Source organism: Ornithorhynchus anatinus, chromosome 4, assembly GCF_004115215.2.
Source record: "Ornithorhynchus anatinus isolate Pmale09 chromosome 4, mOrnAna1.pri.v4, whole genome shotgun sequence".
Taxonomy (NCBI): Eukaryota; Metazoa; Chordata; class Mammalia; order Monotremata; family Ornithorhynchidae; genus Ornithorhynchus; species Ornithorhynchus anatinus.
In genome coordinates this window covers 64,556,828-64,575,967 of record NC_041731.1, presented here as the reverse complement: position 1 = coordinate 64,575,967, position 19,140 = coordinate 64,556,828, and the positions used below count along the sequence as shown (strand labels likewise).

General features: G+C 41.5%; 1 protein-coding gene across 2 annotated transcripts in view; it reads left to right on the top strand.

Annotated features, from left to right (window-relative positions):
- The window catches only part of RRM2B (ribonucleotide reductase regulatory TP53 inducible subunit M2B), a 34,197-nt gene extending 16,439 nt beyond the window's left edge, over nt 1-17,758 (top strand). For both annotated transcript variants that reach the window (XM_029063748.1, XM_029063749.2), the window contains 7 exons: nt 825-941; nt 1,707-1,840; nt 3,665-3,759; nt 9,513-9,646; nt 10,206-10,310; nt 14,347-14,460; nt 15,368-17,758. In XM_029063748.1, the coding sequence (XP_028919581.1) occupies nt 825-941; nt 1,707-1,840; nt 3,665-3,759; nt 9,513-9,646; nt 10,206-10,310; nt 14,347-14,460; nt 15,368-15,520 (852 nt within the window). In that variant the 3' untranslated portion in view covers nt 15,521-17,758. The remainder of the gene's footprint in view (nt 1-824; nt 942-1,706; nt 1,841-3,664; nt 3,760-9,512; nt 9,647-10,205; nt 10,311-14,346; nt 14,461-15,367) is intronic.
- The last annotated feature ends 1,382 nt before the right edge of the window (nt 17,759-19,140 follow it).

The following is a 19,140-nucleotide window of genomic DNA, read 5'->3' as shown; positions in this document are numbered from 1 at the left end:
AGTTAAGTGACATTCCCAAGGTCACACAGCAGACGTGGCAGAGCCGGGATTAGAACCCTGGTCCTTCTGACTCCCGGGCCCGTGTTCTATCCACTGAGTCAAGCTGCTTCTCAAAACCACTATGTTGAAAAGCTGAAGCAGTGTAAATTTAGAAATGTTTAAATGCCACTAGTTCTTACTCATAATGTCTGAAGTCAAGGACTTCCTGTAAAAAAGTTTATCCAAAATTTGAACTTGGTATTTTCTGTATGCAGAATTATCTGTGATAAACTATTACCTATGCTCTCTAGTAAACCTATGTGTGAAAAAGCGTTTTCTTCAATTGAAACCTACAAGTTTCTACGAAGTTGCTTGAGGAATTTTTGAAGCCTGATAAATGAAAAGTAAATCTTGGGAGGGATAATTTGTAATCCAAAACTTGATAAATTTCCAGAGACAAAACCAGTGAGTAAAAAGTATAAAGAAGGGTACAAATATTAAGGAGAAATACATCTATCCAGGGAAAAAAAATATTGATTTGATTCATTTTGCTGTTACAAACCATGTATCCTTATTTTAAATCATAAGCACCAAGTATTGTTGTGGTTTTGGACAATATTTGCAGTGATTTGTAAACTCTACCAACCTTAATTTTTCTAAGGGCACTCTTGGCCTTCCACCATTTGCTTTCTCATTTAATCAAAGACACTTTATTCATTTTTTGGCTCATCAAGTCCATTGTACATTTTATGTAGGGCATCAAATTTAATCATGTCTTTCAAACTCTCCACTAAAAATAATTGTCACTATTTGAGTCAAAATTTCCAACATATTTTTTATTTTAGGTTGACTTATCAAAGGATCTTCCTCACTGGAACAAGCTGAAATCAGAGGAGAAATATTTTATCTCTCATATCTTGGCATTTTTTGCAGCGAGCGATGGAATTGTAAATGAAAATTTGGTAAGAAATTCACTTTATTTTTTACACTCATTTCTCCTAAAATGTGGGATATGTGTTCTCCCAAAACCCAATGGTAAAAGGAAAACTCATGCTTTAGAACTTGTGGTTTCCAGTAAGCACAAAAAGCATCCTGCCTCCAAACAGGTTCATGTTGTCAGTTGAACATTTCTAGTTTTCTAACAATATTCTTGCCAAACCATGTAGCGAATACACAACTTTTGGCTGAACTGGGTGTGTTTCTTTTGGCATCATGTGGTATCTAATAAAGGTAGTTATTATGGAATCAATCAATCAGTGGTATTTATTGTGTGTTTACTATGTGCAGAGCACTGTAGTAATCGCTTGGGAGCGTACAATATAGCAGAATTAGCGGACACATTCTCTACCCATAACGAGCTGACAGTCTAGAAGGGTGTGGTATGGTACTGTATGGTAGCTTTACTCAATTGATTAAATACTATTGATTCATAAACAATGAGCTAATCAATGAGTGCTTATTGATTATTGAGTACTTACTCTGACTATTAGTAAGTATTCACTCCGATTATGGAGTGTTGACCATGTGCAGAGCATTATACTTTAACGCTTGGGAGAGAGTACAGTGCAGTATAGCTGGTAGATGCGATTCCTGCCCAGAGTAAAATCTGATCTTCATGACCTTAATGTTTGAAATTTTTATATGTATGAGTAAGGCAGACAGTTTATTAAAAATGGTTTTAAAGTGCAGGTTCTTATTAGCTCATTGTATCTACTTGTTTCCCATAGGTGGAACGCTTTAGTCAGGAGGTGCAAGTTCCAGAAGCTCGCTGCTTTTATGGCTTTCAGATTCTTATCGAGAATGTTCACTCGGAAATGTACAGTTTGCTAATAGATACTTATATCAAAGATCCCAAGAAAAGGTATCGTCTACAGAATTGTCACCAACCTCCATTCTTATTCACTTATTTCTTATAGGCTGGATTCTTGTCTTCTCTTATATTTTGAATTTGAAAGTAGCAGCAGATGCGGGGAAGCGAATAGGGGGCAGTCCTGGGGCTTTGGATAGCAGAACAAGATTGGATAGAAGCCATAGGGCATTCATTCATTCATTCATTCATTCATTCATTCATTCATTCATTCATTCGTATTTATTGAGTGCTTACTTAACTCCTTGCGGCCTCAACTACTTCATCTGTAAAACGGGGGTAGAGAGTGTGAGTCCCACATGGGACAGGGACTGTGTCCAACCTTATATGCTTGTATCTACCCGAGCACTTAGAACAGTGCTTGGTACATAGTAAGTGCTTAACAAGTTCCATAATCATTTATTCATTCATTCAATTTATTGAGTGCTTACTGTGTGTAGAGCACTGTACTAAGCATTTGGAAAGTGCAGTTTGGCAGCAAATAAAGACAATCCGTACCCAGCGGGCTCACAGTCTAGAAGAGGGGAGACAGACAACAAAACAAAGCAAGTGGATAGGCATCAATAGCATCGATAAGGGTAGGAATAAGGTCGGGATGGGGAGGGGAGATTGGGTCCAAGAGAAATGGCTGGGTAGGGCAGGGCAGGTTGCTCTTTGGAGAGACTGGTAAAGAGGAAAATGGGGGGCTGGGGGAGGTAGAGGATGGGGGGTACTGGGAGGGAGAAGAAAGAGATGGGGATGGGGGAAAGGTGACATGAAAAATCCAGGCCTTTTCCATGCCTGTCAGTTGAATTTATGTTTTAAAGGTTATTCCTCTTTTAATAATAATAATAATAATAGTAATTATGGTATTTAAGTGCATACTATATGCCAAGCACTGTTCTAAGCGCTGAGGTAGATACAAGGTTATAAGGTTGTCCCATGTGGGGCTCACAATCTGAATCCCCATTTTACAGATGAAGTAACTGAGGGCCCAGAGAAATTAAGTGACTTGCCCGAAGTCCCACAGCTGACAAGTGGTGGTCGGGATTAGAACCCATGACCTCTGACACTCAACCCATACTCTTTCTACTAAGCCACACTGCTTCTCAAGAGCTTATTGTCCTTGAAGGAAAATGAAAAATTCCCTGCCATTCAGTCATGGTAGCTTAGTATTGGGGTGCTCAGTAAAGTAGCTTTTTAAAACTTGTACAAGATAGGCTTTGTGATTTGTCTGAGGAAGTGGATAATTCATTTAGTCATATTTATTGAGCGCTTACTGTGTGCAGAGCACTGTACTAAGTGCTTGGAAAGTACAATTCGACAATAGAGACAATCCCTAACCAACATCCACAGGTGCTACTCTAATGCAGGCCTAATCTTTGGCCATCTCTGAATCACCTGCTTAATCAATAACTTGAAGTTTTTATTGTTTTTAATGTTTGGAGACATGTGTGACCCTGTCATTCGGCAGGGATTGTCTCTATCTGTTGCCGAATTGTACATTCCAAGCGCTTAGTACAGTGCTCTGTACATAGTAAGCACTCAATAAATACTATTGAATGAATTAAATTAGCACACATCTGAGGGCACACTTCCCAAACTGCAGGTAGGTCAGTATTCACTCTTCAGTTGAGCAAAACACATTTTGGGTGATTCAGAAGATTTCAGGGAAGGTGAAAAATTTTACAATAAAAATCTTTGCATTACAGGGATTTTTTTTTTTTTAGTAGAGGACATTCAATAACCACTAATGTTTAGTAGAGTAGAACAAATTCTGTTAGCTGAAGAAATGACAAGATCTGAGAAATTTGTTACAAAAATCTTTTTGTTTTACAGAGAATTCTTATTCAACGCAATTGAAACAATGCCCTTTGTCAAGAAGAAAGCAGATTGGTCTCTGCGATGGATAGCAGACAGGCAATCCACTTTTGGTGTGTAGCTTTTGTTAGTGTTTGAATGCTCAAATTTCCCTGATTTAGAGTGGCACCGTGCATTGCAGTGTGAATTTAGAGAGTCATCTCTAAAGCCACATATTTTAGGTGCTCTTGAGTAAGGCATTTCAAGATAAAATTATTAGGAAAAATAGAAAATTGTCTATTATATTGATGCTCAGTGCTTAGAACAGTGCTTGGCACATAGTAAGTGCTTAACAAATACCATTAAAAAAAGTAGAACCTTTAAATGTTGTAACTAATGGTGAGGTAAATCATCAAATATTAGTCCACATGCTGGATAAAAAGGCTTTTTGTGACTAAGGACAAATAATGTTTTGGTTAAGTAGATATTCAAACACAGTAAAAAGGACACGATATAAGTGCTTGTTCTAAAAGGGCATTTTTCAGGGGTATGCAAAAATATGGAGCACTTAAACATTCAGTTGCTTCTCTCTTTCTGTCCATCCCTCCCCTCTTCATTTCCCAATCTTGCACTTTCAGATTTGACTCTGTGTGCTGGGCTAGGACAGGGAAGGAATTTATATTAGGGGACAGCAAGGGGAACGGCAAGAAACCTGAGGAAGGGAGGGAATAGAATGGTTGGACCCCTCCCCCTTAGAACATCAGCCAGCTCTTTCATTTCCAACTGGATGCTCTCCACGATGCACCTAGATTGTAAATGCCTGAGGACAAGGATCGTATTTACACGTATTCTGTTGTACTCTCCCAAGTTCTTAGTGCAATGCTCTGGACTAAGAGTAAGCACTTAATAGTATCGATCGATCAATTGGTTTTTGCAGTTCTTCTTGGGTCACAACAGGCAACCTTTAACTTTTCATCTCCAAACTTCGTTGATCTATCCATAGGTGATTGAAGAGTAGGAGATTTCCACTGTAGCAGTATTTAATGTTGGTATTTGTTAAGCGCTTACCATGTGCAGAGCACTGTTCTAAGCGCTGGGGTATATACAGGGTAATCAGGTTGTCCCACGTGAGGCTCACAGTCTTCATCCCCATTTTACAGATGAGGTAACTGAGGGACAGAGAAGTTAAGTGACTTGCCCACAGTCACACAGCTGACAAGTGGCAGAGCGGGATTTGAACTCACGACCTCTGACTCCAAACCCCGGGCTCTTTCCACTGAGCCACGCTGCTTCTCTCTTCCCTTGGTGCCTTCGTAAGGAGCGGCAGTGTATCCTCTTTCTGTCTCACCTTCTGTTGAGAAGAAATTATGGAGCTTTCATATTCCACAGTTTGACGTAGGGGACTGTATTCACTGCTCCTGGCATGTCTCTTCTTGTCCATTCAATCAAGAGTACCTACTCTGAGAAGAGCACTGATCCCACCATCTGCCCTCAGGGACCTTACAGTGTCGTGTGTGTTGGGGGGGTATGTGTGTGTGGGTGTGTAGGGAGAGGAGGGATGGGAAACAGACATTAAAGTCACTTCTATATAGAAAGAAATTTATGTGTATATGAGTTAGTGCCTGAATAGTAAGATATGTAATTCAGTGTGTACCCAAGTGCCATGAGTGGTATTGAGTACTATACACAAATTCGAGTTGGTGCAGAAATGCTGAAACGGTACTTGGGGGATATAACCCGAGGGAAAGGGAAGTTAATTGGAGAAGTCTTCTTGGAGGAGATCGGATTTCAAAGGGTTTGAAGATCAGGAGAGCTGTGATCTGGTGGGTTTTAAGAGGGAGTTCGGGCAAAGAGAAGGGTGTGAGCAAGAGGTGGGCGAAGGGGGATGTGAGAGAGAGACCCAGTGAGGGGATAAGGTTCAGAGAAAGGAAAGGAGGTGGCCCTGGAGTGTAATCGGAGAACAGGGTAGATAGGGAGGAGGAAGAGAGTTGATAGAGCACCCTAAAGCCATGGGATTTCTGCTATATGGGGAGCCAGATGGGGAGCCAAATGGGCAACCATTGGAGTTTTCGAGGAAGGGGTAAACATCTGCAGATTGTTACACAGAAGTGATCCAGTCAGCAGAGTGAAGTGTAGACTGTGGAGGGAGATCTGGAAACTGAAATCACAGTTCTCTAGACTGTAAACTCCTTGTGCGCTGGGTTTGTGCCTGCTAACTCTGTTACATTATACTCTCCCAAGCGCTTAGCACAGCAGTCTGCACCCAGTTAGTGCTCAATAAATACCATTGATTGATTAACTTAGCACTAGATAACATTAGCATCGTGTAGCCTCTGAGGCTCAATAGCATCTACTGGAAAAGATTACAAAAATGCGGTTTCCGGCCAGTGAGGAGGCTGATGAAGAAGTCAAGCTGGCAGAGGGCAAGTGTCTGGACCAGTGTGGTGTCCGTTTGGATGGAGAAGAAGGGGCTGGATCCTGAAATGTCCTGAAGGACAACATACTCCTCCTTTCCGTTGATCTCACAAGCCTAAGTAAAGTGATTTGGGAGAGCTTAAAATGTGTCAGTCAGGGACACGATCTCCAGGAGGATGGGTGAAAATCAGGAGAATTAGAAATGTAGAGGGACATAAAGAACACAAGACAGGAATGAAAAATCTAGAGAATTACAGAAAGGGGAAAAAAATGGTAGGTTGAGGGAGAGAGGAAGGGAAAAGTGCTGAAAATAATAATGTTGGTATTTGTTAAGCGCTGACTATGTGCAGAGCACTGTTCTAAGCGCTGGGGTAAACACGGGAATCATGTTGTCCCACATGGGGCTCACAGTCTTAATCCCCGTTTTACAGATGAGGGAACTGAGGCACAGAGAAGTTAAGTGACTTGCCCACAGTCACACAGCTGACAAGTGGCAGAGCTGGGATTCAAACTTATGAGCCCTGACTCCAAAGCCCGTGCTGTTTCCACTGCGCCACGCTGCTTTTCAAAAAAATCTGCGAGCCAGGCAGGAGTCGAACCTGCAATCTTCTGATCCGTAGTCAGACGCTTTATCCATTGCGCCACTGGCTGAAAAGATAGCACGAGAGAAAGAGGGGGGACTGAGGAAGGGACAAAGACATAACAGACATGGGCAAATGCAGAGATAGACCCAAATAAAGGACTGGGATTACTACAATAGCCATCAGGCCCTATAATTGTTATTATTAGTGATAATAATTATATAATAATAGTGTTGGTTTTATTTGTTTAGTGTTTATCATGTGCCAAGCACTATACTAAGCACTGGGGTAGGTAAACAGTAATCATGTCAGGCCCAGTCATCCCTGTCCGAGATGAGGCTCACAAGCTAAATAGAAGGGCGAACAGGTATTTAATCCCCATTTTATAGGGGATAAAACTGAGTCCCAGAGAAGTTAAGTGACGTGTCCACAGTCTAACAGCAGGTAAGTGGTGGAGCTGGGACTACCTGCCACTTGTCATCTGCTTGACCATGGGCAAGTCTCTTAACTTTTCTATGCTTCATTTCCCTCATCTGCCAAGTGGGGAGTCAGTACCTGTTCTCCCTCATATTTGGACTGTGAGCCCCATTTGAGTCCTGATTGTCTTGTCTCTAACCCAACGCTTAGTACCATGCTTGGCCCCTAGTGAGCTCTTAACAAATGCCACAGTTATTATTAGAATCCAGGAATTCTGACTCCCAGGCCCATGCTCTTTCCCCTAGGCCACGAAACTTCCCAAGCTGTCAACAGGTAGAAAGAGTGTCACAGAATCTTAGGCCATAATCTAGTTGGGAATGTAGGCCAGAACTCCAAAAGGTGTGACGGTTCTGCCCAAATGAGATGCCCGGTCACCTTTCTTGAACCTTCTCGAGAGAATTTGAGCCCTCTGCAGCCACTTCTGTTACCCCCTTCTAGGATCCTATGACAAGAAGAGCGCATCCTAGGGTAGGAAAAGTTAATAGGATAATCTGTTTGGAAGTGAAACTCCTTGCTTTGTTATGAACATTTAGAGTTTGGCTCTTGAAACTGGCCTACAAAAGAAACTGATTGGGTGAGATGAGTAGATAACACCACTTCTAATGTGGATAATGATTATGATTTCATACTTGTTAACTTTCTAAGATGTGATGCTGGAGTCTTCCGTCATAAAATGACAAAGGGTGCAATGAGTAGGTAGATGAACTGGGGTGCAGGGCATTAAAAAGACCCCCTCGTGCGTTGCCCTTGGATCTGCACCATTTTTTTGCCCCTTCCTCAGCCCCACAGCACTTAGATACATATTCGTAAGTTATTTATATATACTAGTGTCTGCTTCCCCCTCTTGACTATAAGCTCGTTGTGGGCAGGGAATATGGCTACCAACTCTGTGATATGGTACTCTCCCTAGTGCTTAGTACAGTGTTCTGCACACAGTAAGCGCTCAATAAATATAATTGCGCATAGTACCAGTGCTGCACCACAGCACCATTACCTAGTGGACTCTTTTGGTAGCCGATAAGATGTTTGCCACCTCCAGCTACCTTCAGAATTTTTACTGAACTTGTTTCCTACACAAAATACCATAGATTGTTTCTTCAGACAAAAAGCATTACCACTGATAGCAAAGTCCCAGAAAGAATTCCCACTTTTCCTGGCCGTTTCACACTCCACCTACCCCGCCCTCTTGTGATGAGGTGTGGGTCGAATTTTAAGAGTACACTAGGACTACTAATCTCCTCAGAGTATTTAAAAAAGAAAGAAGGATTTCCATAATGGAGGCAAAACTCCTGGACATATGAAAGTAGGCGTTTTTATTTCGTTCCTTATGGCATAGACAAGATAGAATGAGGTAGAATGAAGACCCCTCCTCTGCTTGTCATTTCCTGTATTGCAGAGTCAGGGCCAGTTCAGTAAGTAAGGAATGAGATGGAAGAAGTAGTTCAGGTTCAGCTTTCAGTCTGTCTTTCAAGCCCAGTCTTGGGACTTGTGAATTTGGAGCATATCAATGCAGCTGCATATGTAGAGGAGTGCAGGGACAGGTTCCTTATTAGCCATTTTATCGTGTGTGGTATTTCATAAGCACTTACCATGTACCAGGCACTGTATTAATGCTTGAGTAGATACAGCTAATCAGGTTGTCTTCATCCCCATTTTACAGTTGAGGGAACTAAGGCCCAGAGAAGCTGTGTCTTGCCCAAGGTCTCCCAGCAGACAAGAAATGGAATATTTTTTGCCTGCATAATTGAAGAGGTTATATACGCTTTTAATGTAGAAACATTTCAGCTCCAGTATCTCAGTTAGTATTTAATCCTGTGTTTGAAGTGGAAATCTCTAATCCCTACTAGCTTTAATGGGGGTTGGAAGAATGAATTTGGTGCAGACGATTTTCAAGGATGGGATTGTGCCTTAGCCTTTTTTTATTGGTAAAATGAATAATCGTCTAGTGAATTACATCTCACAGATTAAGCCTGTTGTAGGTTTTACCAAAATCACCCAACAGCTCAGCATATCAATTTGATGATTCCTAGTCATTCCACAGGCATCATATGCTGAGTATGCATATTGTACATATATATATTATATTATACTCTTCCAAGCGTTTAGTACAGTGTGCTGCCCCCAGTAAGCACAAAATAAATATGATTGAGTGACTGACAGTAGAGTTTGAGAAGATATGTGATGTCTTACCTGTTGCTCATCTGAGTGTGAGATTTGGGCTCCAGTAGGTGTGAACAGAATAGTCATAAGTTTGGATGATTTTTGTTTGGAACAGTGATGATATTCCACCTTTGTTCTGTTCTCTCTTTTTTTCTGCTATTTTGTTCTCTGCTTTAGCAAGGTAAATCTCACAGCTAGCTCGTAATGTTCCCCATGTTTAAGGTTTTTAAATGAAAACATGTTATATTATCTAGGGGAAAGAGTGGTTGCCTTTGCGGCTGTGGAAGGAATCTTCTTCTCCGGATCCTTTGCTGCCATATTTTGGCTGAAGAAGAGGGGTCTTATGCCTGGATTAACTTTCTCTAATGAACTCATAAGCCGAGACGAGGTAAGGAATGGCTCCAGTTCTCGATTGGGATATTTGGGTTCATTCCCATAGGAAAGTCTTTTCCTCATTTCTCTGGCCCCACCCAACATCTCATTGAAATCCAGGTCCTTAGAGAGTAAAAGGGAGTACTGTGCTTGGGTGTCTTTAAGTACCTTTACTGATCCGCAGCTCCATGTTATCCAGAGAGATTTCCGTGCCTGATATTTAGAACTCTAAAATTAGCCTCCAATTGAAAACCATTATCTAAGAGACCTTACAGGCCCTTCTACGTAACTCTCTGCACTCCTTCATTTCTCTGCACTCCTTCATTTAAGAGAAAAGAGTAAAGGATTTTAGAACACGCTCGGTACAAACTACCACCACCTGCATTTTCCCATAGAGACAGCAGGTTGGAAATGGTGAGCGTCCTTTCTAGGCTGAACAGTGCAGTGACATCAACATTTCTCTGAAACCCAAGTTTGAGAGTTTAATGTAAAAGAGAAAAGTCTGAGCAGATCAAATTGACTCGAAGCTTAGAGAACAATCAGGGACTCTTTGTTCTCCCACTCTTGTTTTTTAGGGCCTTCACTGTGATTTTGCTTGCCTGATGTTTCAGTACTTAGTGAAGAAACCTTCGGAAGATAAGGTCAAGGAGATCATTATTGATGCAGTTGAAATTGAGCAGGTGAGAGGAGAGTTTATACGATACTATTTCATGGATAACTTGTAAGGATCTCTCCGTGTAAATCCTTAGCATAATTGGTGCTCTTAGTTGATGTATTTCTGCAGTTCTTATGACCCTAATTTAAAAAAATGTAATCAAACCCTTCTACTGTAAGTCATTCAGCAGTCATTTTGTCATTTTGTGTGGAAAAGCATAAAAATGCTAGTCATTTTGGGAGCTGAACACAAAGCCGCAGGAGGCTTTTCTTTCCAATTTCAAAGCCTAACACTCCACCTTTTCTCTTTAGATTTAAGCAATTTTCTTGCTATCCTCCCAGTCCTTTGTATCATCTCTTTCTGTTTATTTTCTGCTTGCCTTTTCCATAATTTTCTTTCTCTTCACTCCACATACTTCCTCCCTCCCTGCCATTCCTCCTCCAGCCATCATCTCTGGTAGCTTTTATTTTTGTAAGTGGTTCCTGTTAAGCACTTACAGTATGCCTGCCACTGTACTAAGCACTGGAGTAGACACAAGATAATCGGGTTGGACACAGTCCCTGTTCCACATGAAGCGCACAGTCTTCATCCCCAATCTATAAATGGGGTAACTGAGGCATAGAAAAGTTAAGTCACTTGCCCACAGTCACATGGCAGACGAGCTTGTCATGGGCAGGGAATGTTTCTGCCAACTGTGTTGTATTTTATTCTTCAAAGCACTTCGTACTCTGAAGTGCTCATAGTAAGCGCTCAGTCAGTGCCATTGGTGACGACGATGATGATTCGTGGCAGTAATGGGATTAGAACTTGGGTCCTCTGACTCCCTTGCCTGTGCTCTTTTCATGAGGGTACACTGCTTTGCGTTGTAGGTCATTTCACCACCTGATGTCTTGCAGCTCAAAGGGAAGTCTGCCCCGAGTTATGTCAGAGTAAGGCACTTCCTGGTTTCTCTAGGTAACAGGAACTGGGCCAGAACCCAGCAGCAGGAAATATCTTTCATCAATTGTTCTCATGGTCTCTCCATTCCTCAACTTTCTTTCTCTTATCCACTCTTTACTCTCATTGCATGGCAACTGGCCCTTATCTTTCCTCTCAGTTCACTTTCTCAGTGTACTTGGTTCTCAGTTCTCCTGCCTTTGACCTCTGGCTCATACTCTTTCTCCTGTCTAGCACTTCTTCCCCTTCGTATCTGACAGACCTCGGCTCTCCCCATCCTCAAAGCCGTTCTGTAATCCCATCCTCTCCAGGGGGTCTTCCCTGACTCATTTGTCTTCTCCTGGGGCCACGTCACCCCAATTACCAACTCAGAAGTTTCGTACAACCTTAGCACATAAGCACTCACAACCACCCATAGCACTTCTGTATTAGTGGCATATATAGTCTTACTAATTAAATGCTCACTTGCCCACATATCCATCTTCCCATTCTCTTCTTTGTGTCCGTCTCCTAGATTGCAATGATTATAATAATTATGGTTAAGCTCTTACTTTGTGCCAGGTACTGTACTAAGCACTGGGTCGGATACCAGCAAATTGGGTTGGACACATCTCCTGTCCCGTGTGGGGCTCACAGTCTCAATCCCCATTTTACAGATGAGGTAACTGAGGCACAGAGAAGTGAAGTGATTTGTCTATGGTCACACAGCAGGCAAGTGGCGGAGCCAGGATTATTCATTCAAAGTATTTATTGAACGCTTACTATGTGCAGGGTACTGTACTAAGTGCTTGGAATGTACAATTCAGTAACAGATAGAGACAGTCCCTGCCCACTGACGGGTTTACAGTCTAATTGGGGGAGACAGATGGACAAAAACAAGACAACTTAATCGCAATAAATAGAATCAAGGGGATGTGCACCTCATTAACAAAATAAATAGGATAATAAAAATATATACAAATGAGCACAGTGCTGAGGGGAGGGGAAGGGAGAGAGGGAGGAGCAGAGGGAAAGGGGGCTTAGCTGAGGGGAGGTGAAGTGGGGGCAGAGAGGGAGCAGAGAGAAAAGGGGAAACTCAGTCTGGGAAGGCCTCTTGGAGGAAGTGAGCTCTCAGTAGGGCTTTGTAGAGGGGAGGTGTAGTTTGGGCGAGGTGAGGAGGGAGGGCATTCCAGGACAGCAGGAGGACGTGGCCCAGGGGTCGACGGCGGGATAGGCGAGAACAGGAGGCGATGAGGAGGTGAGCGGCACAGGAGTGGAGCATGCGGAGTGGGCAGTAAAAAGAGAGAAGGGAGGAGAGGTAGGAGGGGGCAAGGTGTTGGAGAGCCTTGAAGCCCAGAGTAAGAAGTTTTTGTTTCGTGCAGAGGTTGATAGGCAACCACTGGAGGATTTTAAGGGGGGAGTGACATGCCCAGAGTGTTTCTGCAGGAAGATGATCTGGGCAGCGGAATGAAGAATAGACTGGAGTGGGGAGAGACAGGAGGAAGGGAGATCAGAGAGAAGGCTTACACCACAGTAATCCAGCCAGGATATTATGAAAGGATTAGAACCCATGACCTTCTGATTCCCCGGCCCAAGATCTTTCCACGATGCCATGCTATGTCTCTAATCTTGAGGCCAGGGATTGCATTGTCCAACTCTGTTGTATACTCTCCCAAGTGCTTATTACAATGTTCCACACATACTAAGTGCTCAATAAATACCATTACTTTATGGGAATAGCCCTTTGTCAGCTGTAAGCCCCCTGAGATCCAGGCCCAAGCTCTGTATTTCTGCCCTCCCTACCTCATAGAAGGACTGGTAGAGAATGAAGGAGAGAATGGGAAGTGTTGAACACTGGACAGGTGAAAAAGCGTCTTCATTTATTGAGTATCGAACACTAATGAAGAATCACAATTGAAAAAGAAGGTGAGGAACTGTCTCGCACTTTTTACAGGGACCGCATTTTTCGCCTCAAAAATCATTTCAAAAATCTGGTCTGAATCACTCAGTAGTAATTTATTGAGCACCATCTGTGTGCAGAGCATAATAACTAAGCACTTGGGAGAGTGTAATAAAAGACATCATGATCCCCACCCTCAAGGAACTTAAAATCCAGCAGGAGAGACAGAGACTAAAATTACACACAGAACTAAGAATGAAAAGATAGGTACATGAAGTAGCGAAACCTGATGGAAAGAGAATGGGCCTGGTAGTCAGAGGACCTGGGTTTTAATTCTTCATCTTCCGCTTGCCTGATGCGTGACGTTGGGCAAGTTTATTAACTTCTAGGTGCTACAGTTTCCTCATCTGTTAATAATAATTGTGGTGTTTGTTAAGCGATTACTATTTGCCAAGCACTGTACTAAGCACTAGGTAGATACAAGATAATTGTGTCAGAGACTGTCCCTGTCCCACATAGGGCTCACAGTCGTAATCCCCAATTTACAGATGAGGTAACTGAGGCCCAGAGAAGTGAAGTGACTTGCCCAGAGTCATACAGAAGACAAGTGGAGGAGCCGGAATTAGAACCCAGGTCCTTCTGACTCCCAGGCTTGTGCTCTGTCCAATAGGCCTCGCTCTCATCAGGAGTGAGTGAGAGTGGGGACACTGGGGTTTTGTTTCAGAAGCAAGCTAAAGGCCTGGAATAGTTGGTGGGACAATGGACTTTGGAGTCAGTGAGAGCAGGGAAGTAGTGATTGGTTCTTTTTGTAATTTAAGAATTGTACTATATGATTAAATGTTTAAATACATGCTAATTTACCAATATTTGATAAAAGAATTACAGCCTGCCGTGGGTTTTTTAGTGAAAGATATAATAAAAATGCTAAATATCCATGATAGGCCCTCCAAGTTTTGAAAATTCTTTTTACCTGTAAATTGAAATTATTTTCATCATTGAAATAATAATTGTGGTATTTGTTAAGCACTTACTATGTGCCAAGTACTGTTCTAAGGGCTGGGATAGATACTAAGTAATCAGGTTGGGCACAGTCCAACTATTTCTTCATTTCCTGTGATTATTTTTTCTATGAACAAGGTGGATTACTTGGGTACTTTCAAAACTAGAATGGTCTCACTCTACTTGTTACTCAGGTGATGTTTGTCCTTTCTTTGAATGACACACACTGTCTTTGTTTAAATCTTAGGAGTTTTTAACAGAAGCTTTACCAGTTGGTCTGATCGGAATGAATTGCACTTTGATGAAACAGTACATTGAATTTGTGGCAGATCGATTACTTGTGGAACTTGGATTCTCAAAGGTGAGGCAAATGAAGTAAAAACCATCTCAGAGATTTATTAACCAAGTAGTGATGGTCAAGTAAGCTCATTGTGGGCAGGGAACACATCTCCCAACTCTGTACTCTCCCAAGTGCTCAGTACAGTGATCTCTACACACAGTAAACACTCAGTAAATCTGATTGACTGATGGATTGAAGTAAGGTTTCTGGTATGCTGAATTTCACCACACAGGTGGCTGTGCTAAATGCTGCTATCCCAAACGTACTTGGCCTAAAGGGAGCTGAAAAATAAAGATTTAACATGCTTATCCAAAAATATTCAGAAATCTTAAAAGTGTCAAATTAATAACACAAAGTTTTTCAGAAAATCAGGAATGTATAACATACTCCATGGGAAATATATGAATTGAGAGTTACCAGAATTGTCTTCAGATTATTTGATTTAGATAAGGATTTAGAAGTATATTTGGGCAAATGGCACTGCTTCCAACTCCCTAATCTGGAATTTATGAATTTGCTTGTAGTACATACCTGACTTTCCACTTTCTTCCATTACCTTCTTTATTACTGCCACATCAGGCAAGCTTTAGGCAAGCAACCACCCTTGATTTATAAACCTGTAGTTAACTGCAGGTAGCATGTGATTTATCTGGAGAAAAGCAGAATTCTTCTGTCAACTCTGATGTCCTGCAGATAGTTTCAGAGTGACAGAACAGTAAGCAGGGAGATAGCACCTCCTCCGGCCCTTCACACACAATGCAGATAAATTGGACCTATCACTCACTAATTAAAACTTCCCTCTTCGCTTTTCCTTCAAATTAATGAGGCTTGAATGTAGTTGCTCTTAATTTTTATTTAAATCATTCAGATTTGAAATGACTCCCAAAATGTTGATCAGGCTGTATAATCTCATTTCTTTCTTTCGTAGGTCTTTCATTCCGACAATCCATTTGACTTCATGGAGAATATTTCTTTAGAAGGGAAGACAAATTTCTTTGAGAAACGAGTCTCTGAGTATCAGCGTTTTGCAGTAATGTCAGAAACAACAGACAATGTCTTCACCTTGGATGCAGATTTTTAAAGCATTTCTTTAAATGCCCCCGTCTAAACTGTCAGCGATGTTCTGTTTTTAGAGCTCTCTCTTTTCTTTTTTTTTTTTTCCCCATGGGGAGCTTTACTGTACATCTTTTATGAGAGCAGAAAAAAACCAGTTAGCTTGACTTCTGAGAAAAGGGTGGCAGAGTCATACATGCCCGGTGGTTCCTGTGGGCCTGCGGAGTCCTGCACCTGCCTCACAAACAGCTAGGCACCAAGTTCAATGTATTTTCTGGAGGCCTAGGTCATCTGGCAGAGCACTAAAAAGAGAAAAAAACCATAAGAGAATCCCAGTAAATGTAGAAGTTGACAGGCCTGATGAAGTATTTAAAGCCTACCATACATTCACCTATTTCATGTCAAAGACAACACGTGTTTCTGTTGGATGCCATATTTTTTTTTTAGTTTTTAATTACTGTATCTCTCTTTGACTAACTTTTTGAGGTCTTATTCGTTGCAACCTTGGGCGACACTCAGGTAAGGCAGTGTTAGAGGTAATGGTTGCAAGAATGCATTTCAAAATAACTGGAACAGCAGATTGTACTAGGTCAAGTTTATTCCAGTTAGAGGCAACTGAAGTGAACCCTCTATGACTCCGTGCCGATCCTTGTCCTGAAAGTTCTGTGGCTATTCAGCTGTAAATATTAGAAGAGCAAAGCTAGGAAAATCCTCCAAATGCAGGTACAATTCGAAGCTGCAATCAAAAGGCGGAAATGTAGCTATTCTATATATATTTTGTCTCCATTACTGTTACCTGTGGCGATCGTGCTATCAAATTAAGCCTGACAAATCCTTACTCTGCTTCCTTAACCTCACCGTCAGGTGAGGTAGCATTCACGTAGAGGGAAAAACTGTCTTTCTTCTGCGTCGGCTATTATTTAAAGACAGATGTTATGCAATAAGAATAATTTATTAATTGGTTTTAAAATTCAACATTATGAGTGACAGAAAGTTTTGAAGTGTTCCTATACTTTCTATTGAACTCAAAATTTTAAGTATTGGTCAGTGCCTTAGTATGAAGCATATTTATATTAGTAATACAATCAAGTATTGGGGAAATGGTCTAATGCTGAGATTCTTACTTTTAATATGTTGGCATATTATCTGTGACCTTAGGAGGCCATGAAGTACATCCCCCTGCCTCCTGCATTTCAATGTATAACATAAGTAGCTGAAAATCCCTATTACCGTATAGGAACCAACCAAAGCTCGGCTTGACAGCAGTGTTATTTTTAATTATAAAATTCATACTTTGATATCTTCGAGGTTTCCTTTACCATTACCGTCTTTCTCTCTTTTTATCAATGAAAGCAGGCAAAGAATCTAAATAAATTTGATCAGTAGAGAAAACGCGAATTGGTAGAACTTAGCACTTTGTGATTCTGTCTGATAACATTGGCCTTTCTGTCCTCAATACCTTCTATTGTCCATGTTCTTGCCATATACTAGGTACTGACTTCTACTGACTTTTGATGACTTAGAATAGTGCTAAGGGAGAAAGGACATAGACGTGTATTCCATATCATCCAGTCTGTATCCCAGCCAGATTGCTAATGCTGCTGCCCACTGAATGTTGCTTGCCCACTGAGGAATGGAATGATAATTGTTTTAGAAATCCATATCATTCTGGTCTTCTTTTTCTCTGGGCTAAATCAGATAAGAGAATATGGAGTGGGAATTAGCTCCCCATATTTCACCAGGTTTTTCGGTGTTCTCCTCGATTGGTTCGATACTCGTCTACGGGAGACGGAAAATCTGAAATCACTGAGGCCCTCGTTGGCCCTGTCATGGGAAGAGGACTTCAGCCTTCCGATCTCTCAACTGGATTTTTTTTTTCTTAAAAGAAAAACGTAGACTCAACTGTAGCAAAATCCCATATGCTTGAGCTGTTAAAGGAAAGAAGAATTCTTAAACTTTTAAGCTTTATTTAATGTGGTGGTGTTAACTTGTGTATTTACCTTTTGGTTGTATATTGACAACTTGTTTGATTTTCTGGTAGATGTACATAATTAGCCAATGAGATTTATTGACCCATTGGGTTTCAAACACTGTACTGGATGCTGTATACCTAAACCACGGTTTTTTGCAGGACATAAACTTTGGTAATCAGGCTGTGTCTGTGTAAAATTCAGATTTTCAAAGAAACGATAAGAATATTTTGGTTTTGGTTTCTTTTTCATTACAAAGTTTAATGTAATTGAAATAAAAACCCAGAGAAATCCCATTGTGCGTATAAGGCATCATTCCGAGTAAAAATGAGCTGCTCAAATCACATCTCCTATTTACCTATTGAAGAAGAAGCCAGACCAGGTGTGGTAGGCATGCTTAATTTACTTCATATTTCCAGTGAACTTCTAAAACTCTTGCAAAAATGATTACAGTCTTTGGATTACTTTCCCTCTCCAGGTAAAGTAAGAGAGGATTTTGTTAGTGGCTCTGGATTTCCTGCCTGACAACAGCTTTTACCCTGGAAAAGAGATAAGTATTATTTCTGGACTTTCCTCAGCTGATACCCATTTTTTCTATTCACCACTCCTTCTCTCCCCGCCTCCATCTGCAGCAGTCAGCCGGAAGGTGGGTAGCTGTGAACAATGGGTAGCATTTGTTCGGATTGCGTGGGAAACATTTCGCCAGAGGACTATGCTCTGTTTTCCCTTATGGTGGAGCACTTGAACCAATAGATTATTTCTCTGGCAGGAAGCTGCTAAAGTTTGTGTTCGTGCAGAACGATAGAGTCGTTGGAGACGTTTATTAACTAGAGAATAGGGGGCAGAAAACTTTGAAAGCTAAAATTTCAGTTCTTTTAGGTGTAACCAGAGTAATTGCTTCAGGTCCTTCCTCAGTATAAATCTGTAACGCTCATTCCCTGTAGGGCGAATTTGAAGTGAAAAGCAGAAACCTGTAAGACTGGAATGAAAGCATAGGAGGTAGCCCGAAAAGCGTATAAATGTTGGTTGGGTAGGAATGAAGGATTTTATAAAACAGACCTTTAGGGTCTCTGGCTCCTTTGAGGAGAAGCCGGTTGGCAAAACAGTGAGTGGGGCTGGAGGACTGTACCTCTTTGAGTGCTTTGAAAGAGAAGCAGTGTGGTCTAGTGGATAGAGCACAGGCTTTGGAGTCAGAAGACCTGGGTTCTAATCCCAGCTCCACCGCATGTCGGCTGTGTGACCATGGCAAGGCACTTCACTTCTCTGCACTTCTCTGCTCCTCAGTTACCTCATCTGAGAAGCAGCATGGCGTAGTGGAAAGAGCCCATGCTTGGGAGTCAGAAGACGTGGGTTCTAATCCCGGCACCGTCACTGGTCTTCTGTTTGACCTTCGGCAAGTCACTTAACTTCTCTTTGCCTATTACCTCATCTGCAAAACAGTGATTAAAAATGTGAGCCCCACATGGGACAACCTGATTATTTTGTATCTACTCCAGCACTTAGAACAGTACTTGGCACATAGTAAGCGCTTAACAAATACCACAATTATTATTAATTATTATTATCTGTAAAATTGAGGTTAAGACTGGAGGTTCCTTTAAGATTGTGAGTCCCACATGGCTGTATCCAACTTGAATAGGTGATAACTACCCCAGCACTTAATACAGTACTTGGCACA